This window comes from Staurois parvus, unplaced genomic scaffold, assembly GCF_062004578.1.
Source record: "Staurois parvus isolate SC_StPar_1 unplaced genomic scaffold, SC_StPar_1.0 ptg001458l, whole genome shotgun sequence".
Taxonomy (NCBI): Eukaryota; Metazoa; Chordata; class Amphibia; order Anura; family Ranidae; genus Staurois; species Staurois parvus.
Window position 1 is genome coordinate 119381 of NW_028319254.1, and position 17340 is coordinate 136720.

At 46.7% G+C, this 17340-nt stretch overlaps 1 protein-coding gene across 1 annotated transcript in view; it reads right to left on the reverse strand.

Moving 5' to 3' along the window:
- Positions 1-17340, reverse strand: part of LOC149435868 (uncharacterized) — a 56770-nt gene that overhangs the window by 15731 nt on the left and 23699 nt on the right. Inside the window, exons 6-7 of the mRNA XM_089662345.1 lie at positions 848-982; positions 638-761 (exon numbers count right to left, since the gene is read on the reverse strand). Coding sequence (XP_089518471.1) covers positions 638-761; positions 848-982 — 259 coding nt within the window. The remainder of the gene's footprint in view (positions 1-637; positions 762-847; positions 983-17340) is intronic.

Sequence of the window (17340 nt, forward strand, 5' to 3'; positions counted from 1 at the left end):
GTATATAGTGCAGGGGTCAGGAGTATGTAATGTACAACATAGAGTATATAGTGCAGGGGTCAGGAGTATGTAATGTACAACATAGAGTATATAGTGCAGGGGTCAGGAGTATGTAATGTACAATATAGAGTATATAGTGCAGGGGTCAGGAGTATATAATGTACAACATAGAGTATATAGTGCAGGGGTCAGGAGTATGTAATGTACAACATAGAGTATATAGTGCAGGCGTCAGGAGTATGTAATGTACAACAGAGTATATAGTGCAGGGGTCAGGAGTATGTAATGTACAACATAGAGCATATAGTGCAGGGGTCAGGAGTATGTAATGTACAACAGGGTATTTAATGCAGGGGTTAGGAGTATGTAAGGTACAACATAGAGTATATAGTGCAGGAGTCAGGAGTATGTAATGTACAATATAAATTATACAGTGTAAGGGTCAGGACTCATAATATTGGTATTCAGCAATCAGTGGTGGCCTAGATGTCCACATGAGACAAGCTGCAGAGGTCCCACACCGCTGCCTGCCATCTCCTGAGACTGAATCCATTGTTTCTATGTGTTTATCAGATGATGGGGGATCTAGGTGGATCCTCCGTACTGCTCTCTCCTTTACAATAAAGTCTCCTCTTACCCGGTGATGTGAGGGGCGGCTGATTGTCCATCATGACGTCCTTGTAGAGATCCTTGTGTCCTTCTAAATACTCCCACTCCTCCATGGAGAAATAGACAGTGACACCCTGACACCTTATAGGAACCTGACACACACAATGATACAGTCACCATCCAGACACATCCCTTGTCTGTTACTGGAGAATGTCCCAGAATTCCCGGCACCGCTCACCTCTCCTGTCAGCAGCTCCATCATCTTCTTGGTGACTTCTAGAATCTTCTGCATGTTGTGTCTCTCAGGGTTTAGGGAGTCACATGGAGGCACTGTGATGGTCATATGATCACCTGACTTCAGAAGAGGAAATCTCTGTATTGAGGAACCAATAGGAATATCATGTTAGAATCCCAGAATCCTCCTCACCTCTCCGGTCAGGTCTGTGTTTTATTAATAGAGATGAGAGTGATGTCATGTGACCTCCCAGAATCCTCCTCACCTCTCCGGTCAGGTCTGTGTTTTATTAATAGAGATGAGAGTGATGTCATGTGACCTCCCAGAATCCTCCTCACCTCTCCGGTCAGGTCTGTGTTTTATTAATAGAGATGAGAGTGATGTCATGTGACCTCCCAGAATCCTCCTCACCTCTCCGGTCAGGTCTGTGTTTTATTAATAGAGATGAGAGTGATGTCATGTGACCTCCCAGAATCCTCCTCACCTCTCCGGTCAGGTCTGTGTTTTATTAATAGAGATGAGAGTGATGTCATGTGACCTCCCAGAATCCTCCTCACCTCTCCGGTCAGGTCTGTGTTTTATTAATAGAGATGAGAGTGATGTCATGTGACCTCCCAGAATCCTCCTCACCTCTCCGGTCAGGTCTGTGTTTTATTAATAGAGATAAGAGTGATGTCATGTGACCTCCCAGAATCCTCCTCACCTCTCCGGTCAGCAGGTAGATGATCTCCAGGGTGAGGTTTAGTATCTTCTCAGTCATGTGACTCCGGTCCTCCTCCATCCTCATTGGTGCCATCATGTGATCTATACAGGTCTCCTTGTAGACGGATAACTTTGGGAAATGAAAGTAAGAATGATTTGGATGGTATTGGTCACACAATAATAGGATGTGGATGTGAGGGGGGAATAGGAGGGTTGATGGACAGTGAAGAACTACTCCCCCCATGGGAAGATGTTTAGTTGGGACTGTTTAGTGTTTGATGCATATTTGAGGTCCCGGGACCCTCTTGTCTTCCAGATCAGAAATCCCCTTTTCTCTGTTGGGTTTGTTTGGTCTCTGAACTGGTTTTGATGAGTTTTAGATCTGCAGACAAGGAATGATAAATACGATCCTTCCTATGACTTATTTGCTCTGAGGAAGTGCTGTGAGGTCAATGTCGGCTCATCATGAGGTCCAGGAAGGGGAACTTGCTGACTTTTGGCCTAAGTTGCTGGAAAATCAGGATAATTGGCAGAACTCCGGCTGCAAGGCTCCAATCTGTGGCAGCCTGCTGACTGACAGGAGTGATGTCACTGTCACTCTCTGCAGTAAAAGAAGAGCTTGGATGGAATAGCAGGAGGATGGTGCTGGTGGAGTAGAGAGCTGTGGGGGAGGAGTCTGTTCTCTTCCCTCCAATGACAGCCTAGTGTGGGTAGAAGGAGGACAGGTTTGGATACCAAGTATACTGTAGTATCCAGGACATTGTACAGAGTGGTGGTGGGTTCCTGGGGCTCTGAATTCCAGCACCGGGCACTGCCAGAGCCTGTGTCATGGGAAGGTATTGGAGTATCTCCTGAAGATGTATAGCACTGACCCCTGACTACCTTTTAGTCAATAATGCACCAAGAGTCCTCCTCTAAGAACAAGTGCCCACCAAGGGGTGAATGACTGTCCTTCATTCCGCTTGGTATCTTGGAATACATTATTTGACCAGTGAGATGGTAAGAAGGTGAAGGTTGTCTTCCTTTCCTGGTAGGAGTTCTGTAAGGAGGTCTGGAAAGTAAGTGCAGGTAAGAGGACAATCAGAGACCAAGAGCCCCCCTCCCTACCTCAGTGTCCCCCTGAGCCTGACAAACTTCTCTTTCCTCAGAGCCTTGCTACCTGCCAACCCTATCCTACCAGATTCCTTCAGCTACTCTACCCCCTAAAAGCCCTTGAACTCCACTACCCCTTCAGGGGCCCCAAAGTTCCTCATCCTCAGTAACCCCTGAGAGACCCCTCAGCTCCTCTACTTCCCTCAGACCCCTCAGTATTTTCCTCCCTCTGACACCAATGATGGAACATATTCTTCATGGCAGGTGGCGAATTGTTTCCTTCCTCCTTCCCAGCAATGTAAGGGGCTCTATGCTCCATACTCCTGACCCCGGCACTCCATCATTGTGTTGGCTGCATAGTGTAATGATTGCCCATTGGCTGCCTGTGTAGTGTCATCATTGCCCTTTGTAGGCCATGTATGGTCAGGATGGTCCTTGTCTTGTCTATTTATTGTCAGTGCTGTTTGTTTAGAGGACCATATTACTAGAATTTATCTCCACAATGAGGAGAATGTTCCGGCCCCGGAAGTGGGGGAATGTTCTGCCCCTGAAGGGGTTCATCTGGGTTCCCACACTATATATGTGTGTATCATCATCTGCTGGAGATAAAAGACGTCACAGTGACTATGGAGGAAGAGGACGGACGTGACTATGGAGGAAGTGGACGGACGTGACTATGGTGGAAGAGGACGGACGTGACTATGGTGGAAGAGGACGGACGTGACTATGGAGGAAAAGGACGGACGTGACTATGGAGGAAGAGGACGGACGTGACCATGGAGGAAGAGGACGGACGTGACCATGGTGGAAGAGGACGGACGTGACCATGGTGGAAGAGGACGGACGTGACCATGGAGGAAGAGGACGGACGTGACCACGGTGGAAGAGGACGGACGTGACCACGGTGGAAGAGGACGGACGTGACCACGGTGGAAGAGGACGGACGTGACCACGGTGGAAGAGGACGGACGTGACTACGGAGGAAGAGGACGGACGTGACTACGGAGGAAGAGGACGGACGTGACTATGGTGGAAGAGGACGGACGTGACTATGGAGGAAGAGGACGGACGTGACTATGGTGGAAGAGGACGGACATGATGGGGGTTAGTGGGTGTAAATAGAAAATAACAGCTTATTACCTCCTCTGCTGCCACTTCCACCGTCTACTTCATATGGTATGGAACTTCCTGTCTTTATTGAAGTGACTTCCTGTCTGTACCTGACATCACTTCCTGTCTGTGTCTGACATCACTTCCTGTCTTTACCTGACATCACTTCCTGTCTGTGTTCTATAAGAACTTCCTTTCTGGATAGAAGTGAGATCACCACCTTGTGGAGTTCAGAGGAACTGCAGCCCCAAGAAACAAAATAACCGTTCCTGTGGTTTCCATGAAAGATCAAAAATAACTAAAAAAAACTAAGAAAAAAAATCTATCTCTTATGCAACCAACTATTTATTTTCCAATATTTTATTGAAATGTTTGAAGTTACAGAAAATGTAATAGACAAGTGTCATGTTATAAGGTATGAAATCTCCCCAACAAACAGGCGGATGAATAAACAACAGACATCCCGCAGGGAAGCAGGAAATGTGTGCAATAATGACTGGAGACGTCACATAGAACATTCCCAGCATTAAGTCCACCTTGTACAGGGGAAGCAATAATAGGAGACATATGGATCACACAGAGCATTCATCATACACACCACACATAGTGCACAACACATACAACATGGAACTCAACTAGCACCAGAACATGGGAAAATAAAAGAGACAGCAGAAAGGAAGAAAAGAGGGTAACAGTAATGAGAGGAGAGAAGAGAAGAAAAAAAGAGAAGAGAGGAGGGGAGGGGAGAGGGGAGGAGGAGGAGAGGAGTGGAGGAGGAGAAAGGGAAGGGAGGAGGAGGAGAGAGGAGAGAAGGAGGAGAAAGGGAAGGGAGGAGGAGGAGAGGAGAGGAGGAGAGGGGAGGAGGAGAGGAAAGGAGAAGAGGGGAGGGGAGAAGAGAAGAGAGGAGAAGGGAGAGGGGAGGGGAGGGGAGAGGGGAGGGCAGGGCAGGGGAGAGGAGAGAGAGGGAGAGGAGAAGAGAGGAGGAGGAGAGAAGAGAAGGGGGAGGGGAAAGGGGAGGAGAGGGGAGGAGGAGAGGAGAAAAGAGGAGAGGGGAGTAGAGGGGAGGGGAGGGGAGAGGAGAGGGAAGTAGAGGGGAGGGGAGGGGAGAGGAGAGGAGAGGAGAGGAGGGGAGAGGAGGGGAGAGGAGGGGAGAGGAGGGGAGGGGAGAAGAGGGGAGAGGGGAGGGGAGGGGAGAAGAGGGGAGAAGAGGGGAGAGGAGGGGAGGGCAGGGGAGGGGAGAAGAGGGTAGAGGAGGAGAGCGCAGGGGAGTGGAGAGGGTAGAGGAGAGGGGAGGGGAGAGGAGATGGTAGAGGAGAGGAGAGGAGAGGGGAGGGGAGTGCAGGGGAGAGGAGAGGGGAGGGGAGGGGAGGGAAGAGGAGAGGAGGGAAGGAGAAGAGAGGAGAGCCAAATCAGGAAGTACTAGGGCACGGAGATGTATGGCGAGGGGAGGGGAGAGGAGGGGAGGGCAGGGGAGAGGAGAGGGTAGAGGAGGAGAGCGCAGGCGAGTGGAGAGGGTAGAGGAGAGGGGAGGGGAAAGGGGAGGGGAGAGGGGAGGGAAGAGGACATGGTAGAGGAAAGGAGAGGGGAGGGGAGCGCAGGGGAGAGGAGAGGGGAGGGGAGAGGGGAGGGAAGGAGAGGAGAGGAGGGAAGGAGAAGAGAGGAGAGTTAAATCAGGAAGTACTAGGGCACGGAGATGTATGGACTCCACGGATCCCACGTTTTATCACACATGTTGGTATTATGATGTAAAACACAGGTGAGTCTGTCGTTAATCAGGATCCAATCTCATTTGTTGTGAACATATTGAAGCGGAATAATTGATCTCTTCTAATATTCAGCAATAGTGATTCTCGCTGCTAACAGCATAGAAGACACTTAACCCCTCGCCTACCGGGCAGTTCTATCCCCTTCCTGACCAGGACAATTTTTAGCTTTCAGCACTATCGCACTTTGAATGACAATTGCGCGGTCATGCAACACTGTACCCATATGAAACTTCTACCATTTTCTTTCACACAAATAGAGTTTTCTTTTGATGGTATTTACTCACTGCTGGGGGTTTTATTTTTTGAGCTATAAACAAAAAAAAGCAAAAATTTTGAAAAAAAAGGTTTTTTTTTGTTTCTATTATAAAATTTTGCAAACAGTTAATTTTTCTCCTTCACTGATGTGCGCTGATGAGACTGCACTGATAGGCAGCACTGATGTGCAGCAATGATAGGCAGCACTGATGGACAGCACTGATGGGCACTGATGAGGTGGCACAGATAGGCAGAACTTATAGGCGGCACTGATGATGATGCACTGATATTCAACAATGTTGGGCACTGATAGGCAGCACTCATAGGCACTGAGAGGTGGCACTGATGGATGGCACTGACTGACGACACTGCTGAGCACTGATGGGTGGCACTGCTGGGCGGCAATGGTGGGCACTTCTGGGCACTTGCGGGCGGAACTGCAGGGCACAGGTGACTGGCACTGCTTGGCACTGATCATCAGTGCCCTGATGATCGGTGCTGATCCCTCCTCTGACAATTGCTGGTTATCAGCAGTACTTTCCTCATGCTGTGACAGTGTGAGGAAAGTGCAGCCAATAACTGGCAACTACATTTTCTGGTGATCTGCTGTGTCATTGGACACAGCTGATCATGTGGTAATAGGCCGCTGTGATTGGCCTTTTACCACATCACATGATCAACTGTGTCCGTAGGACACAGCGATCATGGAGATCACCGAGTGCGTGCCTCCAAGGGCATGCGGGAGGGTGTGTTCTGGGAGGACGTCATATGACACTCCCAGAACTAGCCGGCCACAATGAAGCCATCATTTGGCTATATGCAGTTGGCAAGTGGTTAAGGGTCTTCTTTTGGTACTGTAAGTGGAAATTTATGGAAGAGGGCCGTTTCCGGGGCCCTACCAACATTAACCCCCATCACCCTGTACATAAGGTTAAACATGTGGATCCAAAATCTAGTAACTATCAGACATTATACAAAAATCTTATTTGTGCCAGTCAATGTTTAAAATCCAAAATTATAGTCCAAATAAATTATAGTCCAAATAAATGAATCCTCCGTGTCCAACTTCAACCTCCCCATAAATCCAGATAAGATGTGTACCTCAAAAAAAATGGAAAAACTAAAAATAGTGTATTACCTTCAATATCATCTGGTATAACTTTACCAACAATAATATATACTTAACAAAATATGCACAAAATAAAATAAAAACAAGATTCAAATCATGAGCAACACGTGAATCATGAAATCACTCCGTGTACACTATAAATATATATAAATGTGAACAATCAGTGTACACTCATAAAACAAAAAAATAAATAAAATTAAAATAAATAAATAAAATAAAGGAAATAAATAAATAAAATGATATAAATTGTGAACACTTCTAAATAGCTGAAATGCATACAATTACCCTCATTAGAGTAATAACAAGCCTTTAAAGAGTACACCCTGGACTGTCACTCCAGTGTTGTAGTCGCTCCCCGGACTCTCACTCCAGTGTTGTAGTCGCTCCCCGGACTCTCACTCCAGTGTTGTAGTCGCTCCCCGGACTCTCACTCCAGTGTTGTAGTCGCTCCCTGGACTGTCACTCCAGTGTTGTAGTCGCTCCCCGGACTGTCACTCCAGTGTTGTAGTCGCTCCCTGGACTGTCACTCCAGTGTTGTAGTCGCTCCTCGGACTGTCACTCCAGTGTTGTAGTCGCTCCCCGGACTGTCACTCCAGTGTTGTAGTCGCTCCCTGGACTGTCACTCCAGTGTTGTAGTCGCTCCCTGGACTGTCACTCCAGTGTTGTAGTCGCTCCCCGGACTGTCACTCCAGTGTTGTAGTCGCTCCCCGGACTGTCACTCCAGTGTTGTAGTCGCTCCCTGGACTGTCACTCCAGTGTTGTAGTCGCTCCCTGGACTGTCACTCCAGTGTTGTAGTCGCTCCCTGGACTGTCACTCCAGTGTTGTAGTCGCTCCCCGGACTGTCACTCCAGTGTTGTAGTCGCTCCCCGGACTGTCACTCCAGCGTTGTAGTCGCTCCCTGGACTGTCACTCCAGCGTTGTAGTCGCTCCCTGGACTGTCACTCCAGCGTTGTAGTCGCTCCCTGGACTGTCACTCCAGTGTTGTAGTCGCTCCCTGGACTGTCACTCCAGTGTTGTAGTCGCTCCCTGGACTGTCACTCCAGTGTTGTAGTCACTCCCTGGACTGTCACTCCAGTGTTGTCACTCCCTGGACTGTCACTCCAGTATGTTACAGACGGGGTTCCAATCCTTAGGCAAACATCTCATGACTCCATCATCCCCAAGTTTAGCCCAGTTCATCTCTGGCTACTTGGCAGCTCCCAGCACATGGGCAGCCCTCCAACAAGTCTCTCTCAACACTCCTGTTTGTCTCGCCATGTGAAGAATTTATGATTCCTCCATCGTAGCTGTTTTTCCGTTTTTGTGGGGAGACAAAGATTAAGCTCCAAACGAGCCTGTTGTACCTTAAGTAACAAGTCCGGGGTTGGAGTCATTTTACGTTGGGCCAGTAAAGCCTCGTATTCCTTAGTTTGGGCAGAGATCAACTCTTCACGAGATCGTTTCAGTCTAGAGGCTCTTTGGATACAAAAACCTCTGATAGAAGCTTTATGGTTGTGAGCTCTAGAGAAATGAGAGTAGTCTCTAGAAGTAGGATTGGCCTCTCTCCATGCATCCACCAAATTATAGCCATATAAAGGTTGAGCAAATTTGTGACTTTGTTTCGGGGGATGCAAGTTTGGTTGCATGCGATTTATCAAGTGTTTGATCTAAAGCCAAATTTGAATCACCCACTAAAATGACATCGCCTTCCAGTTCCGGAGCTAAAGATTGATACAGGGATCGAAAAAAGTCTAATTGATTCACATTAGGGGCGTAGTAAATCAGGAAAGTCACTAAGTTTCCCCCCAAGTGGCCTTTAACCAATAGATATCGCCCTTCCTTGTCTCATATCACTTTAGATTCAGTAAAGGATAACCGCTGGGCCAAACAGAGCGCTACCCCTCATTCTTTCTCAGATGCATTAGCAAAAAGCACACAGGGAAATCTCTATGAATATAACGTGGTGTGAAAGAGGAGACAAAATGGGTTTCCTGCAGAGCAACTATATCAGCTCCCAGGGACTTATTATTATTATTATTATTATACAGTATTTATAAAGCGCCAATAGTTTGCTCAGCGCTGTACATTACAAAGGGGGACAGAACATGTGACAGAACAATACCAATACAATGCAAAACATGAGGGGATCGAGGGCCCTGCTCTTTCGAGCTTACAATATAGGAGGTGGGGGATGGAGTGGTGGGAAGAGTGGAGGAGGTCGGCAGGGGGTGGGGTAGGCTTCCCTGAAGAGATGAGTTTTCAGGGTGCGCCTAAAGGTGAGGAGAGTAGGTGATAATCTGATGGGTTGGGGCAGGGAGTTCCAGAGGATGGGTGACACCCTGGAGAAGTCCTGGAGGCGGGCATGGGAGGAGGAGACCAGGGAACTAGAGAGAAGGAGGTCTTGTGAGGAGCGGAGTGTGCGTGTTGGGCAGTACTTGGATATTAGGTCAGTGATGTAGTTCGGGGCAGTATGGTGGATGGCTTTGTACGTCAGTGTTAGGATTTTGAATTTGATCCGTTGCACAATCGGATGCCAGTGGAGGGATTGGCAGAGGGGGGTGGCAGAAATGGAGCGGTTGGAAAGGTGAATGAGTCTGGCAGCTGTATTCAGGATGGACTGAAGCGGGGATAGCCTGTGGTGAGGGAGGCCAGTGAGGAGGGAGTTGCAGTAGTTGAGTCGTGATATGATGAGGGAGTGGATGAGCTGTTTAGTGGTTTCTGGGGTTAGGAACGTGCAGATTTTGGTGATGTTGCGGAGGTGGAGTCTGCACGAGTTTGTTAAAGATTGGACTTGGGGCTGGAAGGATAGGTTGGAGTCCAGAATGACACCAAGTACTCTGGCCTGCGGGGCGGGTTTGATGGTGGCGTTGTTGGACATGATGGAGAAGTCAATGGGGGGTGGTGTCTGGGCTGGGGGGAAGACAAGAAACTTGGTTTTGGAGAGGTTCAGTTTAAGGAAGTGGAGCGACATCCAGTCTGATATGTCGCTCAGTAGGTGTGTGATTCGGCGGAGACTGAGGGGGTGAGGTGGGGGGTTGAGATATAGATTTGTGTGTCGTCAGCATATAGGTGGTAGTTGAAGCCGTGAGAGTGTATGAGTTGGCCAAGGGAGGAGGTGTAGATGGAGAAGAGAAGGGGCCCGAGGACAGAGCCTTGAGGGACCCCAACAGAGGGGGAGTGAGGGGGAGGTGGTAGCATTATAGGTAACGCTGAAAGAGCGTTGTGATAGGTAGGATGAGAGCCAGGAGAGAGCAGAATCTCTGAGGCCGAGGGAGTGTAGTTTTTTGAGGAGGAGGGGGTGGTCGACTGTGTTGAAGGCCGCAGAGAGGTCAAGGAGTAGGAGCACTGAGTAGTGGCCATTAGCTTTGGCGGTTAGCAGGTCGTTGGAGAGGTGAGTAAGGCAGTTTCGGTGGAGTGTAGGGGACGGAAGCCAGACTGTAGGGGATCAAGGAGGTTGTTGTCATTGAGGTGAGATCATAGGTGGGTGTAGACTAGGCGCTCGAGGAGTTTGGATGTAAATGGGAGCAGGGAGATGGGTCTGAGGTTGTTCGGGTCATTGGGGTCAAGGGAGGGCTTTTTAAGTATGGGGGTGATATGTGCATGCTTCAGAGGGGAGGGGAAAGTGCCGGAGGAGAGGGAGAGATTAAAGATGTGGGTGAGGGAGCGTAGGATGGAGGGGGAGGGAGGTCATAGGAGTTGTGAGGGGATAGGGTCGAGAGGGCATGTGGTGAGGCGGGCATCAGAGAGGATCTTGGAGACTTCCTCGATGGTAGTAAGGTCAAAGGTGTGAAGTGTTGGGGGGGCTTCAGTATGAGGAATGCAGGGTGGGGTGGAAGTGGAGGTCAGAGCAGTGGTGGGGCCGTGGGAGAGGGGTGATGAGGGGGTAGCTGAGTGAGGGGGAACGGGGTTGGAGGGAGTTTAAGCAGCGATGAAGTCCCTGCGGGTTATGTCGAGGGAGAGGGGGGATGAGGGGGTAGCTGTGTGAGAGGGGACGGGTTGAGAGGGCGTGTGAGTTGCGGCGATGTCTTTGCGAATTGTGTCAATCTTGTTTTTGAAGTGATTGGCAATCTCAAGGGCAGTGAGTGAGGTGCTGGGTGGAGGTGGGGGTGGAGAGAGTAGAGAGTTGAAGGTGGAGAAGAGTGCGCGAGGATAATGAGAAAAAACCTTGAGATGCTTAGAGGGGATCCCAAACCTGCACATTATGGGAGAGTAAGGGAACAATGCCACTATTAGGTCTTAAGGTGGACATAGAAAAATGCAAGACAGCGATGGGGAGACCCACACATCCCTGTAGGGGAGATCGAGAATCCAGGACCAAATGAAAATTCCCGAGATGACCCTCAAAGAAAAACAATTAAAAAAGTGAGGGAAAAAAAGGAAGAAATAGGGGAGAGACAAAAGACAACGAGCCCATAAAATGGCTAGCGTCAGTTCAAGTGGTAAAACAACGATATGCAGCATAAAACAGTAAAACACCAAATAACCCAGACACAAGGTCAAGGACTGGAAGAGTCTCCACCAAAGCATAGCAGTGGGGAGAGTCTTCCAATTAGGAAGAGCACATAGACGCTTCCCAGCACCATGGGGTCTGTAAAAGACATGTATAAGAAAGGTTCCTAACCCCAGAGAAATAGAATACCTGACATATATCCAATCTAGCCAGTAAACAGGTAAAAAGCAATAAAATTAAAAAACATAATATTTGCAATAACAATTCAAAGAAGAACAAGGGCGGAGGCCAATGTCCCATAACAAGACCGTGTAGAGGTCCCCGCCCAATAGAAATCAACTAGTAGCCAGCAGGGTCCTCAAGGGACCTAACGTGGAGTAGCAGGTTTCTTCTTCTTTGAAGAGGGGGACCACAGAGGTGAAAGCGGGGGAGGAGGGCCGTCAACCCTGGGCTGGTTCTGTGGGGAGGGGCTAAGGGAAGTAAAGCCCAGATTCAGCAAGTTTCTCTCCTTCAATGAGAGATGAGTTAGTAAAGGCAGCACACTGTACACACGTTACACATAATTACACACATGGATCCTCTTCATGGTCCTACATGTTAACCCCTTCCCAGCCAGTGTCATTAGTCCAGTGACAGTGTATGGGATTATCACTGATCACTCCACTAGGGGACGGCCCACAGTACATATACTGCCACAAAGTGGCCCCTGTGTGCAGGATCATGTTTATAACCGTCGTCCTATTTACTTGCTAGGGGGCGCGCGCGGCATGCAACCGTCCTACCTGCGGCACCGATCATGGCCACGGATGTCAATCAGCGGGTCCTGACCAGTGATTACTCTCCAGAGCCCGGCAAACACTCACAGGCAGGAAGGCTGCATTGTTTTCAATGCAGCTCTCATCCCTGTCAGTTTCCAGCACACTGTTCCGGAGAGCAGCTTTCAGTTTTCCGGATCAGTGTGTTCCTGTGAAGCACACCTCTCCCCGCCCACTAGTAAAACACTCCCCTCACACAGTTAACCCTTTGATTGCCTAAAAATGTTAACCCCCTCCTCCCCAGTGCCATTAGTACAGTGTCAGTGCTTTTTTTTTTGCACTGATCACTGTATTGGTGTCACTCAGGATGTCAGTGATCCCAAGTCAGTTCCCCCCCAGTGTCAGAATGTCCGCCGCAGTCCCGCCATAAGTCGCTGATCGCAGCTATTAGTATAAAAATAAAAAACAATCCAGTATCTATACCGCCATTTTTAAACGCTATAACTTTCACGTAAACCAATTAATTTACACGTATTGGGATTTTTTTTTCAGCAAAGACAAGGAGCAGAATACATTTTGGCCCAAATTGGACAAAATTAAATTTTTACATTTTTTTACTGGACATGTTTTATAGCAAACAGTCCAAAATATAGTTTTTTTCCTCAAAATTGTCAATCTTTCTTTTTTATAGCGCAAAAAATAAAAACTTCACAGGCGATCAAATACCACCAAAACAAAAACCCAATTCATGTGGAAAAAAATGAAGTAAATTTCATTTTGGTGCAGCATTGCATGACCGTGCAATTGTCAGTTAAATTAATGAAGCGCCGTAACACAAACCGCTTCTGTAACGGCTTCCTGACCGCCCTATAGCAGAAATACTGCTACAGGGCAGCACAAGTGAGCAAAATCACATATATATATATATATACATGATTCGTGCTCCCGTGGTTTTCATGCCCCTCCCAGATGGCATCAGATTGCCCGTTAGTACACCAGTCATCACATTTAACCCCTTGATTGCCAGGAAGACGCTCATACACAATAAACCTCCATTGCTAGTATAGTGTCTGAACGGATCAATATTTTTGATCAGATCAGCACTATACCAGCATTCACATTAGTATAGTGTCCCCAAAAATGCAGCATTAGCGGGATCAGCCCTGGCACCTGCATTTAGCCCTTACACTTACCCCCCTTCTCCCCCAGTAAGTGCAGTGTCAGTAGGTCACTGTCACTTGATACATTACACACAAAACCGCAGTGTTGGCAGAATCAGGCCTGATCTCTGCTAGCACTTGCCCTTAAATTTTGATGACTCTCATGTGCAGCAGAGTGCCAGTACTAGTGCCACGCTACCTTTTGGAGAACTGGCGAGCACCAGCGGCCTAGTACATCCTGGTCTTTCACATACCAGCACTGCAGTATCACTTGATGATGTGGCAAGTCCCATAAGTACAGTACAAGCTGGTGCAGTGGCGAGCACAACCAAAGTTGCACACAGGCCTGTAGAACCCATGGTGTCCTTCCAGATGTGCTTGAAATCCCGATTAGCAGCCCACAAATTCTGCAGCACTCGTACTTCCCCCATTCACTGCCCAACTCGGAATTCAGGTGGAAACAGCAAATTTAACTACTTCTATCACATACCTGGTGATGGAGGCCAATGGAGAGAGGGCTTTCCTTGCAGCTAACTTCTGGACTCCCCTGAGAGTGGGACAGCGGGAGTCAGGCCCAAAGTGGCACAGGTCACCTGTAGGAGTGCTGGTTGGTGGTCCACTCAGAAGCACAGCTGGTGCACGGAGATAGGTCTGCAGACAGGAGGTGCCTGTGCGTGGTATGCAAGCCCTTCCGGGATTTGGATGTTTACGGAATAGTCGGTTCAAGCCAAGGTCAGGTACGAGCTGGGAATCAGAGCAGACGTAGACAGATGGGAAAGCCAAGGTCATTCACAGAGGAGTGAGAAAGAGAGTATTCGTAAGCCAAGCCGAAGTCAGGGGTAAATCAGAGTAGACAGGTCCAGGAACAAACCAAGTCGGTAACAGGAGATCACAAGTCAGAAACACAGGAATAGGGCACGGGGAGCTAGAGATCATCCAGCAACCAGAGGAAGTGATGAGCCTCCTTATAAAGGCCATCTGGCACCAGACTGAGGCTGATGTATCCTTCTGCGGCCATGTAGAGTATTGGCAGAAATGCCAGATCTTCCAGAACTCCTGCCGTGGACAGGACCCTGACAACTCCCCTTGATTTTTGGAGCTGTTTTTCACAGAAGATCTGTATGCATTGATTGTGGATCAAAGCAATTTATATGCAGAAACAATTTATCGCCACCAACCCAAATTCAAACCTTGCCAGACCATTCGCATGGAAACTCAATACAGTTTCCGAATTAAAACATTTTTGGGCCTAACCCTCAACATGGGCATTACTAAAGAAAAACGATTTGCAGTTGTATTGGTCTACAGACCCGATTCATCATAGGCCCGTGTTCTCTGCTGCCATGGCCAGGCATAGATATGAGAGTATAATGTGTTTTATACATTTCAGCAACAATACACTCTGTCATCCTCGGGGTGACCCTGAATTTGACCGGCTCCACAAAATTCACCCCCTCGCAAATCACCTTAACCTAAAATTTGCAGATGTCTATACTCCCCAGCAAAACATCTGCATTGATTCATTCATTCATTTTTCTGGCCGCCTTGCATTCAAACAATTTCTCCCCAGCAAGCGTGCCAGATATGGGGTCAAGATGTAGAAGACCTGTGAGAGGACAACAGGCTATACTTATAAGTTTTGGATTTATGAGGGAAAAGATAGTCACGTGGAGCCCCCTGGATGCCCAGACTACATGGGGAGCAGTGACAAGATAGTTTGGGACTTGGTGTCATCATTTCTCCATATGGGGTACCACTTATACGTGGACAATTTTTATTCAAGCGTGCCACTATTTAGACATTTGTACAATCTTGGAACTGGCGCATGTGGCACCGCGTGACCTAATGTGTGCCCACCATTAGAAGTGGGTGGATGCAGGTGGTATATTCTAATGGTGGGCATACCACACACTTTTTCTGGCAGAGATTTCTTCTCTTTTTTTCATTCAGCCCACAGGCTGCATACAAAAAAAAGAACATAACATATACACCCAACAAGGACCAGCGATGTACTGGTATATCACTGGACTTTGGTTATACCAGGATAATGCCTACAGCTGCAGGCCTCATCCTGGTATCAATTTTTTCAGCCAGTGATTGGTTTTCATGTAAAAGCAATCCTAGTGGCTAATTAGCTGCAGGTTTTCTTTAACAAGCATCAGGAGATGATGCCCCCCCTCCCCCGCTGCCTTCCACAGCCTTCTTTGGCAGTCCTGTGCCATCGGGGGAACCTGAGAATGCAGCCGGTGTTTCTGCCAGCTGACCATAGAGCTGATTGGAGACCAGAATGATGCCAATCATCTCTATAGTCTAAGAAATCAGACGCTATGAGCATTTCATTACTTCAGTTTCGCAGGATATAAACAGCGCCATTTGTAAATTGGGAAAGCATCTGATCACACCGATCTTGGTGAGATTAGATAATGCAAGGGCAGAGGAGATATCCAGAGTCTGATAGACCAAAAAAGAATATATGACAATACCCATTGAAGGTATAGGGGATATTTGCATTCCCTGTGATAGCATTGAAAGTGATAAAAAAAAATGAAAGGGACAGTGTAAAAATAATTAAAAAAATCAAAATAAGTTACAAAAAAAAAAAATACCCTCGCACACATGCGCACTTACGTTTGTGAGCATTGACCCTGTGCCAGTATGGAAACAGCAGTTGCACCATGCATGTCAGGTATCACCACGAATGTCAGATCAAGGGCATTAATTCTAACATTAGACCTCCTCTGTAAATCTAAAATGGTAGCTTGTAAAGGCTTTTAAAGAGTTGACTATGGATGTTAAAAATGTATGCAGTTTGTCACCATTGCATGGGGCATGTGCAGTTTTAAAGCATGTCATGTTTGGTATCTACTCGGCATACCATCATCTTTTATATTTTACCAAATAATTTGCCAATATATTGTGTTTTTGTGCATTAAAAGTAAAAAAAGTGTATTTTTTTTTTAAATTGTGTTTGAAAAATCGCTGCGCGAGTACTATGTGACAGAAAATTTCAGTACTATGTGACATAAAAAATTGCAGCACCCACCATTTTATTCACTAGGGTATTTGACAAACAATTTTTTTTTTTTTTTGACACAAAATTGTCATTTACATGATTTATTGCTCACACATGCCATGGTTATATATGGAATTACTCCCCAAAATACATTCTGCTACTTCTCCTGAGTATGGGGGTACCCCCATACTCGGTAGAAGTAGCAGAATGTATTTTGGGGTGTAATTCCACATATACCCATGGCTTGTGTGACAAATATACAATTTAAATGACAACTTTGGGTTTAAAAAAATATAATTTTCCAAAAACTTGTGGAAAACAAAATCTTCCATGGACTCAATATGCCTCTCAGCAGATAGCTTAGGGTGTCTAATTTCCGAAAAGGGGTCATTTGGGGGTGTTTGTACTATCCTGGTATTTTAGCACCTCAAGAAATGTGATGGCCAGTCAGAAAGTAAAAGCTGTGTAAATTCCATGATCTACCCCATAGTTTGTAGACGCTATAACTATCACACAAAGCAATCAATATACACTTATTGGGATTATTTTTAACCAAAAATGTAGCAGAATACATGTTGGCCCAAATTTATGATGACATTTTTTTTTTTTTTTTTATGACAGAAATGAGAAAATGTTTTTTTTAAAAAAAAAAAAATTCAAAACTTTTTTTGTTTATAGCACCGAAAATAAAAAGCGCAAGGTGATCAAATACCACTGAAAGAAAGCTCTATTTGTGTGAAAAAAAGGACGTAAATTTCATTTATTTACCATATTTCATGACCGCGCAATTGTCAGTTAAACTAGTGCAGCGCTGTACAGCAAAAAAATGGCCTAAATTCCATTATCTATCCCATAGTTTGTAGACTCTATAACTATCACACAAAGCAATCAATATACACTTATTGGGATTTTTCACCAACACATTTTGGGCTAAATTTATGACTAACTTTGAGTTTACTATATATTTTTTATAACCAAAAGTAAAAAATGTTTTTCTTCAAAATTTTCATTCCTTTTTTGATTGTAGTGTGAAAAATAAAAAGTGCACAGGTGATCAAATACCACCAAAAGAAAGCTCTATTTG